The sequence below is a fragment of the Uloborus diversus genome, chromosome 6 (genome assembly GCF_026930045.1).
Source record: "Uloborus diversus isolate 005 chromosome 6, Udiv.v.3.1, whole genome shotgun sequence".
In the NCBI taxonomy this organism is placed as follows: domain Eukaryota; kingdom Metazoa; phylum Arthropoda; class Arachnida; order Araneae; family Uloboridae; genus Uloborus; species Uloborus diversus.
The window spans coordinates 60,313,915-60,331,687 of record NC_072736.1 but is presented as its reverse complement, the minus strand read 5'-3'; the positions used below and the strand labels follow the sequence as shown (position 1 = coordinate 60,331,687).

The 17,773-nt window shown below is 34.2% G+C and overlaps 1 protein-coding gene across 6 annotated transcripts in view; it reads left to right on the top strand.

Moving 5' to 3' along the window:
- LOC129224533 (Fanconi anemia group A protein homolog) overlaps positions 1-17,773 on the top strand; it is a 97,553-nt gene that overhangs the window by 76,626 nt on the left and 3,154 nt on the right. For all 6 annotated transcript variants that reach the window (XM_054859005.1, XM_054859004.1, XM_054859003.1 and 3 more), the window contains 5 exons: positions 572-690; positions 1,070-1,171; positions 1,250-1,345; positions 3,124-3,212; positions 5,504-5,564. In XM_054859005.1, coding sequence (XP_054714980.1) covers positions 572-690; positions 1,070-1,171; positions 1,250-1,345; positions 3,124-3,212; positions 5,504-5,564 — 467 coding nt within the window. The remainder of the gene's footprint in view (positions 1-571; positions 691-1,069; positions 1,172-1,249; positions 1,346-3,123; positions 3,213-5,503; positions 5,565-17,773) is intronic.

The following is a 17,773-nucleotide window of genomic DNA, read 5'->3' as shown; positions in this document are numbered from 1 at the left end:
GAAATCATAACTATGCAAATGCATATGATGCAAAAACGTTTACTCTCTATTTGTTATATAGTATGTATTCATTATCATGTACAGTTTTGTGGTTACAGAAGATTTCATTTCTAAACATTAAACTTAATTTCAATATTTGGGGAGGGGGGAGACATAAATAACTAACTAAAATGCTTTGTTATAAGCATTGTACTTTGTAAAAGAAAAGTGAAACATTGTTTAAAACGCACAAATTTGCACACTCATGTTTGGGGTTACAAGGAACTCCATTTTTAATGCAAAAAATGTAAGCTTATGGATGTAAAGCCTTTTTTTTTATCATCCTTAAGCTCACATCTTTTTACATTGATAAAAGGCTTCTTGTAATTCCAAAACAAATGTCTATATTTTTATTTTTATTTTTTTACTGTGAGCATTTATAATAGTGTTTAATTTACTTTTTATTTTTTGCACTAAGGTATTAGTTTATTTCTTATCATCCATTGTGTAAATTGACCTAGAAGGTACAGTTTTACTCTAAGAGTTTTTTTAGATAACAACTTTTTCATCACTGTAACTATTCTAATTTCAGCAATGGCCCGAGAAGCAATGACAGAAGTCCATGGTCTTAAGAAGGGTATACTCTTGTTGCGACAGATGAACATTAGAAACAACTTGCCCTTCTCTGTTTCTTATCGACAGTGGTTGCAGGTAATAAACCTTTCATCTCATTTTGGATCAGTTTTCACTCAAAAGTAGTTACAGTGAAAAATAGTAAGCTGTATAGCAATATTACTGTGCTAAGTGCAAAAGGCGTATCTGCGCCTGAATTATAAATAAGAAATTCAAATTCAAAGTTTTGCGTCCATGCAGCCAGATGCAACTTTTTCAAAATTCTTTTAAAAGTATTTCCCATTTACAAATGACCACAAAATATTGTATATATGTGCAATGTGTGACATAGAACCACCTGGTGACCGTAATTCAATTTTGATAAAAAGTGCAGATACGACTTTTGTGCGTAGCATCGCAAAATAAGCCAGATTCAAAGCTTCAAAATCAAATACAATAATGAGTTTTTTACTTTTAGGATGTCCTCTCTTCTCTCCCAAAACAAGCTGAAGCAATTTCATTACTAATGAGGGTGCTGTCTGACTTGGTGCCTTTTGAGGAAAATGTTGAATGCCTGAAAGTGAGTTAATTGCATTTTGCTTTTTTGTCTCATCAAATTACACTTTTTCCAATCTATATGAAATTCTCCTTCCTGCAGGTAGCCATAACATTTCCTTTTGGTTTGCCAGAAGAGTGTAATTGTCTGCACAAGGATTATGTGGATCTTCTAAAAACCAGAATACAAGACCTGGAGGTGAGTGAGAAAATTTTGTTTGCCATAAATTTCCACTTTACTCACCCTCCAATAACTCCTGTGACTGTTGACTAGTTTTTGGGCATGTCCATGCATGCTTAGGTACCTATGAAACAAGGGTGGATTCAGGGAAGGGTCAAAGGGTCAGATGACCCCTGTGGAATGATTTTTATGAAAATTATCAAACTTCAATTATTTAGATTCGAAAAATAGTACATGGAGTCAATATTAACCTTTTTTTTGCTTGTTTCTGTTAAGGTATTTCTTCTTGGCACGTCGTAACTCAAAGGATTGACTGGGTTCGTTTACTGGACTATTGCTATTTTGAGTTTTTTGTTAATTTTCAAAAGAACGATACATTTAAAACCTACGGTAACGTGCCCAGCTTGTTTACTTAAAGGAATATGTCTTTTAATGAAAATTTGAAGGAATATGGTCATGGCCAGGTGGTGGCATTGAAAAATTTATGGGGGGGGGGGGAGTATCAGGGTTTTGATCTCATTTGGGGGGGGGGAGGTTCCATAGTATATGAGGTGGTGCAGCGTCCCCCTTGCTGGGAATAGGCCCACCTGTTTAACTGATACCTACCTTTTTTTTCTGTTGAGGTATAATGCTGGCCCAAGGGCGCCCATATAGGGGGGCAAGGGGCTCGAGCCCCCCCCCCCCCCTTTGAAATCAGAACTTCCTTCCTTTAAGTACTTTTTCTTTGCAAAAATGTAAAAATATTTCTTCTCCAGCCATTAATGAATAATTTATTACAAATGTCAAGTTTTAATGACTCTAATCTGCTCTGAAATTGGTTTCCACGTTGAAAATATCCAGCTAAACCACAGGTAAAATATTTGAGCCCCCCCTTTCAATTTTGCATATGGGCGCTCATGTGCTGGCCATTGAAACTTGACTACTACCCTTACAAAACCTTCTCGATCCGCCCCTGCTATGAAGTATTTGCAGCAAAAATGTCTACTTTGACAATCCCTGAGTTAATTATCTCCAGTTTACCTATGACTTTTGTAAGTGCTTACAGTGTCCAGAATTTTTTACGGGGTGCCTTTTGAAAAATAATTTAAATTTTCAAAACTTATACATATAGTGACATACTCAGAGTATAGTGCAATATGCAACATTGGAATTTTTAGGTGGGTGCTTTTGGGGCATAATAATAATTAGAAGGGTGAGGCATCGCTCTTCTAGAGATGGGCACCCCTGATGTGTCAATATTTATATATCATTCCACATTATTCTAAATGTTCTTTATTATACTAGAAATATTAACTAGAGACGTTATATATCTTATAAAAACTTTAAAAAATTGAAATAAAAACAAAATACAGGCTGTATTTCAGCATTTAACTTTTTGACGTTATTGCACTCTTAAAGGGCACAGAATTTTGTTTTCAAGAATTTCGTTTCTATGATTTTAATTTATAAAAAAGGAATTTTGTTTGTTTGCCACTTAACAAAGCGTAGTAAACATCGAAAATGAAAAAAATCTGATTCCCATAGTGGATGCAAAAAGATTGATATTTTCAAAGTGAAGACTTGAAAAGTATAAAATTGGCATACAAAAGCATTATTTCGGAAGATCTCCCAATGGCATAACATAACCTGACTGTTATTATAATGCACAAAGTTTTTTCTTAGTCCTGGCATAAGAGTAATTTACTGCTTACTACTACTTATCATTGTATTTCTTGAAAATCACCATCTTCTGTTAATATTTTTATTTTATTTCTCAAATGCCGGGTCAATTGACCATTCCCCTTTTTTCTTCCCAGCCGCGTTGCAGGCCAGAGGATGACTTGATCAGGGCTCTGGACACATTTCAAGAGACTGCTAAAATCCCACCGTTTATTCTGGAGATGAGGTGTGTGTAACTTTCTCTTTGGATCAAATGTTTTGTGTTTTAAAAAGTAAAGTATAGGGTTTTTTTTGTGTGAATTAGATTGATTCATAAAAAATAAGAGGTTCTCACTAGTCCTTGACAGTACTTAATTTCAGTGACCTGTTACAAAGGTCTCTTTAAAGTGCTTAATTTTGAACAAAAATTCATGATTATTTTTACAAGGTGTTTTATTTTTGGTTTTTTAAGGAAGTCTTTAAAAAATGAAAATTTTGCAATGATTTTATTTGAAAGCCCGATTTCTTTTACTGAAATTTCAATGAATTACTAAAGTAACTGTCCGACTTTTTAATTGCGTTTTTTCTTTCAAAATTAATATCAAATACTTTTAAAAAGCCCTATTAAATACTTTTTCCCAGCTCTTATTTTCTCAGTTCCCTTTTGCAAAAAACCTAACTCTGCAAAGAAGTTAATTTGCTTTGCATTTCTTGCTATGATTCATTAAACAAGCATTTTCAAAATAATGGCTTAAATACTTGTCTTTAAATACTGTCAGGATTTTTGAGGATGTATTTATTCTTCTTCTGGTCCCCTCCCTTATAATATTATAACTCGTAATATTAAAACTATCCAACTTCAAATATTTGATTATTATTCAGTCTTTTCTATTTCTATTACATTTTTGTCATTTTAATGTTATATTGACATACGTGCAGATACAGAAAATCCAAGTTCTTGATGCTCAAAGTATGACTTAGTTTTATAAATGTTTTAGAAGTTAAATTAAAATACAGTCAATTCGAGATAACTCAAATATTACTATAGCTCAGTTTTTATCAAGTCTTAACCCCTTTGTCTTTTACTCCATGTTAATTATTCTCAATATCTCGAAGTTAACTTCCCTTAACTACAAGTTTTTTCAAAGAGACTTTAAATTTATTTCAAAAGAACGAAAAAAGAAAAAGGAAGAAAGAAACAAGTGACTATGAGAGAAAAATTAATTCACCTTCACTTGCAATTCCTGCACAATATACCTCTAAAGCAAGAAGAGCACCTACTGAGCCAATGTGCGATAGAGGGGTTACACGAACAGAAATTAGTTAGCTTGTTTTCTTTTGTTGTACTGTGCTGTTTACACTTTGCCATGTTGCTGGACTACTAATTTACTTTTAAGCTGTCAAGTTGTCAAATCAATTGATTGCACCTTTATTAAAAAACTAACCTAAGTTAATATGCGTTCCCCTTCATTCTTTAGTTCTATCATTTTTCTGATAAGTTCCTGAGAGACAGAATGAGTTTTCTTTACTATTAAAAATGTCTAAGCAAGTACTCTGTCAATGATATTAAAAGAAAAAGAGAAACTTCTAAAGCAGTAGAATCCATGAATTCGAATTTGAAACGAATGAAGATTTGCACCTTTCCTGAAGTAGAATCAGCTCTATTCAAGCGATTCCAACAGTAACAAAATCAAAACCATGCTTTTGATTTTTTTTCTCTCAATTTTTTTGATTTAACTGTCATATTGTGCTTAAAAACTTTTAAGTTCTGTAATTTTGTCTGTTATGTGTACATATGAATTAAAATATTCGATGGACTAGTGAAATGTCGAATACCGAAACTAGCGGTAAGTTGAACTTCCAATAAGTCGAAGTTTTTCGTCGGCCCCTTTAGATTCGAGTTGTTGCGTATTGATAGTAATTATTTTTATGCTGGTGTTGTAAATGACTACCAGAATACAAACCTTAGGCAAGTGTATTTTTTAATGTTTTTTCTTACTTTACATTGTAGATGGTTCTCAAATCATTTGTTTAAGGATTTTAATCCTGCATGTAGCTTAAATTTCAATTTTTTTCTCTCTTAATATTCGTTTCAAAAAATACGAAGAAATAAAACCTTGTTGGTGAGAAAAATAGGGTGCTTTATTTTGATTTTCCATTAAGAGTGGAAAACTTGAGGAGGGGGCGGGGCAGGGGATCTAACTTTAATGTTATTCAATTAAATAAAAATTAGATTTAATTAAATGTTTGTTCAATGCATATTCAAGTATGTGATTGGATTTTAAATCCAATCCAATCATAGCTGATGCCAGATACAGCAGTTGGACATTCTTCCAGTTTAACAACAAGTCGTTTATAACAACAAGTCGTTTATAACAACAAGTCGTTTATAACAAGTCGGAAACTTTTATTATCAGACAGTCAGCGTCTGAGCTCTTTCAAAAATAGTTACAATACATAGAGTTTTTGCTTTTTTTTATTTCTTTAATTTTTAATCTCTCCTTTTTATTCCACTTTGTAATTTCACCTACTTTTCAGCCTTTTTCAGAAGCAGCGCTTCCAGAAGGAATTTCTTCCAGTCTTGTTCATGGCTCGAGAGGTAACGTTTTTTTTTCTTCATCCAGTGTTAGAATGGACAATTAAAAAAAACAACAAAAAAACTCCTTTGAGGTAGAAAAATTCTATACAGATGCTGTTATCAAAGAACAGAAAATATGCGACATACTATTTCTAGAACTGTAGTAACAATCAAATAAGTTTGCTGTATTTTGTTTTTCAGAATAACAAGACATTTATTTCTAATTCACGCTGTTTAGTTGTTTTAAACAACTAAACTCTCAATCGATATAAATATTCCGACTCACATTTAATTCAGATTGATTTGAAACTGATTAAATTTAGTTATGGATACTGATTAACATTAATTCTAATTTAGTTAGTCACAGAAAAAAGATGAATTTAGAGAGTAATTTAGTCCAGACTGCATAGATTGTAGTGCTGGACCAGTGGTTGGAAGTAGCGCGCTACAAGTAGCGACGCTACTGTAGTAGCTACATTTTTTAGTAGTTTGTAGTGTAGCGCACTACTTTTTTAAAAAAGTAGTGTAGTGAGTAGTTAACTACAAAAAATAGTAGTTTGTAGCGATTTCTGGAAACTACTTTTAAATAAACTGAAAAAAAAAATCAAGGTTCAAACGAATTTATCTGGCGTAAATTTTACACAAGGTACATCATCAGATGCAATGAGAAATAAGACTCATAAAAATACCAGCTGACCTCAGGCATTTCATTTTGACGCCATACGTTCTATCTGTTTGACGCCATTAGTTTGTCATCGTAATTTTCATATTTCACCAATATTTATATGGAAAAAAGCACTTATTTTCGCAAAAATGAAGATAGCGGTGATTTCGCAAGTTGAAAATTTTGTGAACTTTATATGAACAGACCGAAGATTGTAAAATAAAAATATTTTAGCGAGGCTTAAATTTTCGACAGTATTCACCTAATAAAAAGAAGCTACTAAAAATGTTATAGAAAAGGAAAAAATTGAACTGTTCTGGAGGACTTACAATAAATACCAGCATTACAGTGTATGAGAGTATGATAACGGGCATTTTTCATAGTGTCTTCTGATGGGTTAATTTATCAATCGTTTTTTGTTCAAACCTCTTACGGTGTGTGTGTATAAGGGTGTCCCCCCCCCCCAAAAAAAATCGAAAGTTGATTTTTCAAGTCCCACACTCTTATATTTTATCCTTTTACGTCAAAAAAAAAAAAATAAAAAAAAAATCATATAATTTGAACAACGGCAACAAGTGCCGATTATGTCTGAAAGTGAGAACCAGAACTTGTAATGCTAGGCAAAATTAAAATAAAATGTTTTTTTAAAAACTAAAAACTTATGTTGATAAAACATTGCTCCTATACCCCACATATACACTTCAAAAGCATGTATTTAAATTAAAAGCCATTTAGATATCCCACACGTGGCCTAACATTTATAATTTTCATCACAAAATTAAGTTTTTGATACACATTTTCAGAAAAGTAAGATTTTACGAAATTATCAAGCTGAAAAAAAAGAAAAAAATACAGTAAAATAGAAAAGTGGGTAATTAGCGTTAAATAGAAATTTTTGTTTTCCTGCAATTTTTAAGTCTCCCACATAGTACTCAAAGATATGGATTTTTTCCAGGTTGAGTTAAAATTTTCATTTAACATACTATATTATGTATTTATTATTCGTTTGTAATTGTTGATTTGTAAATGTGTTCGCCAGTATTTTTGAACTTGATATTCTATTTAAATTTATATGCAATTTTTTAAAAGATAACTGACAAAAAAATCATTTTTTTAAATAAAATTATAAATTTTAGGTCAAGTGTGGCATATCTAAATGTTTTTTAATTTGAATAAATGTTCTTTTGGTACATGTGGGGTGTTGGGTACAGGGGAAACGTTTTATGAACAGAAATTTCGAGTTTCTAAAAAAAAAAAATTTTCTTTTTTTCGATTTGGCATAGCATACAAGTACTGTTTTACACTTTCAGGTGCAAGTCGGCACGGATTGCTGTTGTGCAAATTATATGAAACTTTTTTTCACGATTGTTTTGACACAAGAGGAAAAATACAAGAGGGTATACGACTTGAAATATTGACTTTAATTTTTTGAGGGACAACCTATTGTGTATGCTTTTTATTTACTTATTTTTTTTAGAAAGTAGCGAAGTAGCGACTACATTTCAAAAGTAGTTTGTAGTTGCTACATTTTGAAAAAAGTAGTTGTAGTTGTAGTTAACTACATTTGTAACAAAGTAGTTGTAGTTGTAGTTCGCTACAAAAAAAATGTAGTTTTTCCAACCACTGTGCTGGACGATATATCGATATACCGCTGAACACCGGTTTCATAATCATATCATGAAAGCTGGTTTTTTGAAAACCGAACCCATGATTTATCACGGCCGGCGGTATATCGTAAACGAAACCGGTGTCTTCGAATTTTGAATTCACCGACGCTGGAATCGGCTGCACGAAACCGGTTGAATTGCGATCTCTCCGACGGACGTTCGACTTGCCTGAAGATCGGCGATTCCTCTCCGAGACCTGCTGATTCAAAGACTACGCTCCTCCCCCCCCCCCTCTATCCACCGCACGATCGCTTCCCGTCGCGGCGCAAATGGAGGAGTGTTACGTCATCGGTGCATCTGGCATGGACCACGCTTGCGCCGCTTCGAAGGTGGATGGAGGGTGGGAGGGGACATGCCTAACGATACCGGTATTTGGTAGCAAGCTTCGTCGTTTCAAATTTCGGAGGATATTCGAAGATTCGAATTTCAAACTTGTCGAAGCTGCTGAAACCGGTTTTTTCACTTTCGCGAGCTTCACCGAATTTATCACTAAGCTTTTATTTGGAACCGTTCACTTGGTTTTCTGGCGCTTTATTAGTTTTCTTTTCTCTGTTCTCCTTACTTTGTTGTTATCGTCATTGTTGCATATTTTAAAATAATTATCGTTGTTTATTGTTTCTGTTGTTCTTTTTTAAACTTTCTTCTTAGTTTATGCTTAGACCGTTTGATGCAATTTATATCACTATAAGTTATATATAGTTAAAACTTATTCTGACAGGGGTACTCACAGGGAGGGGAGGAGGGGGGTATAGCACGATTTGCGCCATCAAAAAATAAAAAAAAAATTTTGGACCGGGTGGGGGGGGGGATAATTTTTTTTTTAATTTATTTTTTTGATTTATTTTTAATTCAAATTATTTATTTTGTTCTGTTTATATTTTATTTATTTATTTATTTAGCTTGTGGGTGTGTGTCACTGGCGTAGCACACAGAACTTTTCTAATAAAATAATAATAATAAATCAATAATATATATATAAATATTTAAAAAAATAAATAAAAAAGAGATCTAAAAAATAAAAAAAGGAGACAGTTGAGAAAACTGGGGGGGAGGGGATTGACACCCCTGTATTCTGATGTGATTGGCATCTGAATAGTATTTTATAAATTTTAGAAATTGTCTATATAATGCCAAAATCTTTGATGCAAATGATCCCAAGGTGTGTGTTGTAACGCTCTTGTACTGTACCTATAAAGGTTGGGAAATTCTTCAAAACTCTCGTTTCGAATTGAAAAAAGTAATTATTAGTATGATCCTGTAAAAAATGAGAGCCTGATTTTGATATGTATTTCATAAAGGTGTGGAGAAGGGGTGCCATGATAAGTCCCCTCTATATGTATACAGCTGATTATACCGATATATCGATATATCATGATGTTTACTTTCTGATATATCGCGATATGCAAATCCAGATATCGTTCAGCCCTAATAGATTGGATTAAATTTTCTATTCATATTTCTAGGGAAGCTATTAGCATTTGTCAGACAAAATATTTCTTAAAATTTCTCTTTGTTTTTAAAGAGGGGACTAATTTTCAGTGGCATAATTAGAAAAAAGTTGGGAGGGAGATAGGATTAGTTTTTTCTTCTTCCATGGTCACGAAAGAAAATTTCTATGTTTCAGAGGGGGATATCTCCCCAAGTCCTTCCCCTTCGCTATGCTCCCTTTTTAATTTCTGCTGGGTCTGGAGCTCAAACAGCATAAAAAGAAAATATGAAAGATTTGAATTTCTGGAGCAATCGGTCTGACATTCCAACTCTCTCTTTTTTTTCTGTCCAAGGTCATGACTCTCACAATTAACTTGTTAATTTATAATCTAAAATAGAATCTAAATAATTAAATACAGTAAAATCCCTCTAATGCGGACACTAACGGGACAAATATTTTTGTCCGCAATAGAGAGGTGTCCGCAAGACAGGGGTTTAATAATGTTATTTGCATTGGAACAGGGAAATTAAAAATTGTCCGCATAAGAGGGATGTCCGCCTATGAGGGGTGTCCTTTAGGAGGGGTTTTACTGTACATTTGTCCCTCAGTAATTTTGCTTGGCCATGCATCTATCCTGCTCCATAATGTTACAAGGAATAATTTGTAACGAAGCTCGGAAATTTTTTGAACAGTTTTTAGTTTTCCAAATATGCATCCTTGCTAGCAGAGCACTTCAAAAGATCAAGTGTATAAAAAAAATACGTTTATTTGGTATTGCAAAATGAAAAAAATTACTCTCTAAAATCAGTACCATGGGTGCAAGTTTGGTGATGTGTTCAAGACGGAAAATATTTCAAGCCCCCCCCCCCCCCCTGGCCGCATGCGGGCTTAAGGAAAAATTTGTATGTATAAATGTTGCAGATTTTAACAATGCCAGTTTTGGAATCTGTTTGATTTAAATTTTAAGCCTTAAAATTGTAATATTTAAGTGTTTTGACATCATAATTCCAAAAATCTAAAATCCGGCAATAAGGAGGGGGGGGGGGGGGCCTGGGGCTCTCCCCCAGAAATTTTTTCAAATTGAAGTCCAAAAAACGCTGTGGTAGGCCATTTTGGTAAAGTTCAGGGAAAGGAGGGGTTCAAGGACTCTTACATCAATTACTTCAAACTGATAGTCCCAAAATCACAATATTGGGCAACCTTCAAAAAATATCAAAGAAAGAGGGGGGGGTCGCTATGAACTTTCCCGAAATCGAAGATTTAAAAACGAAATTGTAATTTAAATTTCATAACGTTTATACGCTTTTTGAATGCACTATTGAAGAGATGGAGTTCAGGAACCCTCCTTCAGCAATATTTCGAAATTGAAGCTTCAAAAACGTAATTTTAGACAATGTTGGATAATGTAAGATAATTAAAGGGGTAAAAGCGTTTGCAGCACCCCACAATTAGTTTTTTGCCGATCCTAAACATTTTTGTTGTAGCAATAAACAGAGGCGTAGGAACTTTGTAGAAGTAGGGGGAGCTGGGACACAGTATAAGAAGTGTCTGGAATCTAAGGGGTAGAAGCAGAGGCGCAACCAGAAAATAATTTTTCTTTTTAGGGGGTGACGGGGGGAAGGAGGCTTTTAAACGTTTTCCCCATAAAAAATTGGCTTCGAAGCTTCCATCTCTTATTGAATATTGTATATATACAATTGTTTATGGAGAGAATGAGGTGATTAAACTTCTGGTTTTGAAAAGGAGTCGATTAGTACTCGAAGATGAGCACGTAGAAATAGAGGTGTTTCGGGGTCTCTCCCGGAAAATTTTCAAAATTCTTGTTCTAAAATCGAACTTATAGGTGATCTTTGATAATGTTAAGGGGAGAAAAGGTTCGAAAACCCTCCCTGAAAAATTTTCGAAATTAATATCTTAAAACGCGATTATATACCATGTTTGTTGCCTTTAGTGAAAATATGACTCGAAGGATTGTCCTCGATCGATTTTTCGAACGATTTACATCTCCGTCCCAATATTTCGAATTGGAAGTCCTAAAAACGTAATTGTAGACAACTTTCAATGATGGCAGGGGAAAAGGCTGTACTAGGGATCTACTCTGGAAATTTTTCAAAATTGAAGTCCTAATAGAGAGCGTTTTTCAATGATGTAATCAGAAAAAGTTCAGAGGTTTCTTCTTAATTTTTTCGAAACTGTAGTTGCTGAAAAACGCGACTGTGAATCATATTTGTTGGCGTTAAGGGTCCAGCAATTTTTTTGAAATTGAAGTCCCAAAAACGGAATATTACATAATCTCCCATGTTTTGGAGGGCAAGGCATTCAAAGGACTCTCTTCCGGAAATTTTCAGGGAATTGAGCCTTGAAAACAAAATTTGAGGCGCTTTGTAATAATTTTGGAGGAAAGGGGAGGCTTCGACAGCGTAGCATTTAGAAGACTTTCTTATTTTCTGAGAACTAGAAAAAGGGGAATGGATGAAACAGGAGGGCGGAAAAACAGAACGTTGGATATGTGTTAAAATGAATTGTTCACTATATATTATATTGTTGAGATAAATTTTCAGTTTAAAGTCTTTGAGTCTTTGATAGAAACTATAAAATATTGTTGGCTTTTTTCTGCAATAATAGATGAAAGGTAACAATTTTGGCATAAAAATATATCTGGAAGTGATGAAAAAATAGAAATTTTGAGAAAGCAAAAAAAAAAAAAAAAATAATAATGATTTGAATTTTGACATCTGGAATTCAAATTATGTTTTTCGCAATCACGAGTGTGTGTGTGTGTGTATGTAGGCGTGTGTGTTTGCGTCTGTGTGCAGGTATGAGTGTGTGGGTAGTTGTGTGTATGAGTGTTTGTGGTAGGGGGGGGGAATGTGTATGTGTGTGTAGGAATATGTGTTAGTGTCTGTGTGTAGGCATGAGTGTGTGGGTAGTTGTGTGTATGAGTGTTTGTGGTAGGGGGGAATATGTATGTGTGTGTAGGCATATGTGTTTGTGTCTCTGTGCAGCATGAGTAAGTGGGTAATTGTGTGTAGGTGTGTGTATATATGTCCGTATGTATGCGTGTGTGTGTATGTGTTTGTTTGTACGTGCGTGTACGTATGCGTGTTAGTGTAGGACATTGACGCTACCTGGAGATGGTTTTCGCTAGAGGAGCAGCATCGTGAGGCCGGTCGACGGTGGTGCTGGCGGGAAAATAAAATGATAGCACATCCAAACAGTCAAATGAAAGCAATAAGCAATCGTGATTGCTCAAAAAACAAGAATAACTATAACTTCTTAAAGTATAATCTGAGGGGTCAGATAACTTAAAATGAGATACAGTGGCTCCCAAAAATGTTCGTACACCTTGAAATTTTGTAGTAAAATCAAAATAACGCGAAACTGAAATCGAATATGAAGTCCTTTTTTTTTTCACAATATTCCTATGCCATTCTGAATAAAACCCAGAAGTTTTTCTCAAAATATTGCCAGATTTTATTTTTGAAATTTGTCAAAAGACGAAGGGTCAGAGAAAAAAATACGCCACAAAAGTCATCTCACACTGAAATATTTTCGAATAAACTCATGATTAAAATTATCATAAGTTGTTTTTTTTTTATTATTATTTTTGCATTGTGATGACACACTGTAAAGTCATTTGGCTTTAATTTTTTGTTTATTTATGCCCTAATATTCTGATTATTATTTTAAAATAGCAGCTATGCGCATAAACCAAAAACACAATTCGAAATTTGATGTTTTTTCTCTTTTAGTAGCCGTAAATTGGTTTGAAATGTCACTAAATTAGTTAATTTATACCATTCTATTGTGAAGTGCTTGATAAAATGCTTTAAAGACAAGAATCGGATCGAAAACAAGGTAAGAAAATGTCAAATACAAAGTTAACAAAGCGTGATCGGAGATTTACAGTTAAAAGAAATGATGAAAAATACACCTTTGGGTGATGAAAAAATTTCTGCAGAATTGAATGAAACATTTTCGTTTAATTTTCCCCTAAAATTATTCGCCAAGTTCTCTGATTACCTGGATTAAATGGGACCTCTTCCTGCAGAAATTTTCTTGTTCGTGCGAAAAACAGAAAGCTTACGTTTTCCGCCGTAAAATCAATGATAAATAAGCTCAAAACATTTTGGAACAACGTCTTACTTAAAAATAAAAATAAATTCAACATTTTGGGTTAAATTGTTACATAATTGTAAATAGAAAAAAAAAATGAGAAATTAAATCTAAAGAACTTAGTTGGGATCAGCTAATCAGGACAGTGAAGGTGTTCTTGTGTGAGGGTGCAGGACTCGAAAGTTTGAAATTTTTCGATGAATCACGCTGTTCAGTGAAATATTTTTAAAAACAATTTTAAATTATTAGCCCAAAATTTGTCAATCGGAAACAACTTCGTTTTTTTTTTAAATCAAGATAACGATAAGAAGCACACGTTTGCGTTTGGTGCCTCAAATATTGTCATTAAGCTTAGAAATATCTCCTCAATCGCCAGATTTAAACTTAATAGAACAAATTTGGAGATATCTGGTGGATATATTACGAAAATACACTATTGAAACGGAAAACGAATTAGAAACAGTAAGACTCGAAGTGCGGCTGAACACTTACTCAGAAATTGTTCAAAAAAAGAAAAAGAAAAGAAAAGAAAGAAAGAAAGAAAGAAAGAAAAAAAAACAATGAAATCTATTCCCAGATGTTTAAAAGCTGTTGCTGATACTGCATGATATTCTACTAAATAATAACTTAGTAAAAAGTTAGATTATATACTAGTTTTTTGACATTTTTTAAAATGTACGAAGACTTTGGTGAGATCAAGTTTCTGGCACTTTTTGATTATTGATTTCTTAAAAATCAAGTTTTATTATGTCATTAACAATTTTCATGTAGTTTTGTTAAAAAATAAATCATAGATCTTATAATTAAATACCCGTTCCAAAATATCAATTTTAACGAATCGATAATGGCGTATTTCATTGAAAATCGTAAGTGTACGAATACTTTTGGGAGCCACTGTAAGTTTTTGGAAAGTTGAAATTATTTGAACAAGTTCAACATTATTTGAACAAGTACAAACAATCTTAGTAACCTTTTTTCAGTCATGTCTGGAGCAACTTCCATATTATTCATATTTAAATGCCAAACTGGTTCATTATTATCTCTTTTTGTGATCATTGGACTAAAGGCGAATTCAGGGGGGGGGGGGGCTATGAGGCTGCAGCCACCCCCATACCAGAAATAAATTCTTTCATCCTCTGTCTATGCATCTTAATGTTAAAAAATATATATATAATTTCCTACATCCATTCTATCTTTATCAATTAATTTGTTTTCGCTCTTTCTTAAGGTTGATACACAAATTTGCGATAGTAACAGGATGCAGGAGTGTTAGTTTTCCGAAATTTCGCTTCAAATTTCTGAACTTTTTCCCTACCTGTTCCAAATATTTATACATTTACTCACTGAAAGAAGGAAAGGAGAAAAAAGTGTAGATAGAATAGCTACTTGTTTTTCTTTTTCTCTCTCTTTAATTTTCGTGTTTAATATCAATTCTTAAAATTTTGTCTACTTTCTCGCTGTTTTTCACTATTTGTTTAGCATCTTTCAGCTTTTCTTTCTTCTATTTCATTTACATCACCTTGTCAGCGTAATTGTTTTGCATCCTTAATAAGAATTGAAAATTTTGCCTTCAAATTGCATAACAAATATGTCTAAACGAATGAAAAAACTTTGAATATACATTTAAAATTTAGAATTTTAACACTGAATACCAAATTTTAGATAATTTCAAATGTAACTCAGAAAGATTCATTAGTCATTAACACCCCTAGATAGCAGATAATGATACAGAACACTTTCGTTTACATCGATAAACTTTGGTAATGATAAGGAGACCTTGGCAAGAATTTTAACTACCTCAGCCGCCCCCAGAACAAAATTCTGGATTCGCCACCGCATTGGACAAAAAACCGCATGCAAAACTAATAAGAATATGAACTGAACTGCAATGCCGCTCTCGAAAGCCGAAACACGAGCTCAAGGTGGGGAGCAAATCCATATTGGTACTGGTACTGATTTTCGCTGGCCGCGGGGTAGAGACCACTTTTCCGCATTTCTGGAATCAAGAAATGTTTTAACAGTAAAAAAAGGGTGAAGGTGAATTCAAGTGCACTGACCACTCCGTCTGCCCCCTGCTTTTGTTGCTTATTGGGTGGAAATTCCGAAATTCCAAGAAAAGGCAGATCACATTTTTGAAATCAGGTTTGAGGAAATCTATGTACGGCAATAAGCTGCAATGCTAGAATTTTCCGGGGGAGCTGAGCCGGTTTGAAATATTCCAGGGGGAGCTCAAGCTCCCCTAGCTCCCCCGGTTCCGACGCCTATGGCAATAAAATCGCTTAGGACATAAGATTTTCACTTTTGCATCATAAATCAGTTCTGATTCGAAAGTCTACCCAAGGTAGCGCCAACAAACTAGAAAAGAAGGAAAGGTGGGGGAAGAATAAGGCCGACTAATGATAATGAACTGTCACCATTCCCCCACAGTCTTCATTTGAAAAAGAATTCTTTTATAAGATAGCAGGTGGTGAAATTAGCAATAAAAAATCGCTTCAGTGAAGTAGATATATTTTTTAAATAAGGTACCTTTTCCAACATTCATTAATTAAAAAAAGAAATAGGGGAACTGAATCCTAACTCCAGGCAGGGTTTCCGAATCACATTCCTCTTAAGGCACTCAAATATAGCCTAAAGGGGCGTTTTAAATATTTCAGCATCAAAGAATTTTCGGAAGAGAACTCCCGAACCCCTTCCTCTGAGTTCACCACAAATGTCCTAAATTTCAATTTTAAAGGCTTCTGTTTCTAAATTGTTTTGTAGGAATAGTACCCCTCTTACCTATAAACATGACTTATGACCGCCTAAAAATATTTTAATACTTTAATTTTGGAAACTTTTTGAAAAAATCTTCCTACACCCTTCCCCTTAAGTCATCCAAAGATTGCCCAAAACAAAGCTCTTAAAATTTTAGAAACTAAAATATTTCGGGCTGGGGTGCGGAATACCCCCCCCCCCTCTCATGGTGTTTACCAAACGCAGTGTAAGTTTTTGTTTAAGATTTATTTTTCTATTCAGAGAGCAACTCCCTTCCACACATCGCCAAAGACAACCCAAAGTTTTAAGACTTCAATTTCGAAAATGTTTCGAGAAAGACCCCTGAATTCCCTAACTCTTAACTCACTCAAAAATAGCCAAAATAACATTTCAAATACTTCGGAGAGAGGGACACCCCCCCCCCCCCCCGACCTCTTTCCTCTAAGTTCACTAAATTTTACTTAAATTTGCGGTTTCCCCTTTTCATCACCGAAGATTTAAGAATTTAAATTCTAAAACGTATTGAGAGAAAGCCTTCGAATTCCCTCTTCTTAAGTCTTCCAAAGATTACCTAAAGCTGAGTTCTGAATACTTCAGCTTTCAATATTTTTTGGGAAAGGAGAATCCCGAACACCAAGACGGTCCAAAGTTGCGCTTATTTTAAGACTCCAGTTTCGGAATTTCGCCTAAAGAGAGCCCCCTCCCTCCCTCCCTCCTGACATTGCCAAAGACAGCCTAAAAGATTTAAGACTTCAATTACAAACACTTTTCGGGAGAGGGTAGCAAATGCCCTTTAACTTAAGTCATTTAAGTATAGCCTCAAACAGTTTTTAATACATCAGCTACAAAACATTTTCATGTTAGAATCAAAACCATCTCTCATAAATTCACCAAAGATTGCCTAAATTAGTGTTTTTAAGATTCCAGTCTTCGATTCTTTTTTAAAACCCACTTTTCATAACTTTTTGACTTTTAAATTTTTAAGAGTTTGCAGTGGAGAAATATCGAACCACTCCTAGCTTCAAAAATATTTTCAATTCAGTTTTTCGATATTTTATACTGTAACCCGTGAGTAACCCCCCCCCCCCCTTAGATTGTCCAAGATATCAACGTTTTAAGACCTCAGTATCGTGGGTTAATTTGCGACAGATTACCCTCTTTGCAAGAGCAGCGTCTTTTCGCAAACTCGTGCTGCAGTTATTTTTCTCCTTTCCTTTCTCTCCCCCCTCTCCACCCATATTTCCCTTCTAGCGAGTGTTCGATTCAATGACATTAGAATTTAGTGATTCCTCAAGTCTTTGTTAAAAATGCAGGAACGGTTAGCCCATCGGTGTTTCCAACCAGCTTGAAATCCCCCCCCCCCCCACCCGATTATTTCCAAAATTCCCATTTTCATTAAAATCCTGGATAGTTTCTGTTTTACCTGGTATGTGGACGCCCTTTGCTGTGGCGAAAATATTTCATCTTGTCAGCAATCACTCTCAATCGGTGATGCAGATTCAACTCTTAAGACATTTTAAGAGCGTACTATTTATGCGTGTAAAGTTTGTAAAAAAAAAAAATCCACAAATGAAAAAAACGAAAGGATGATCGAAAATAG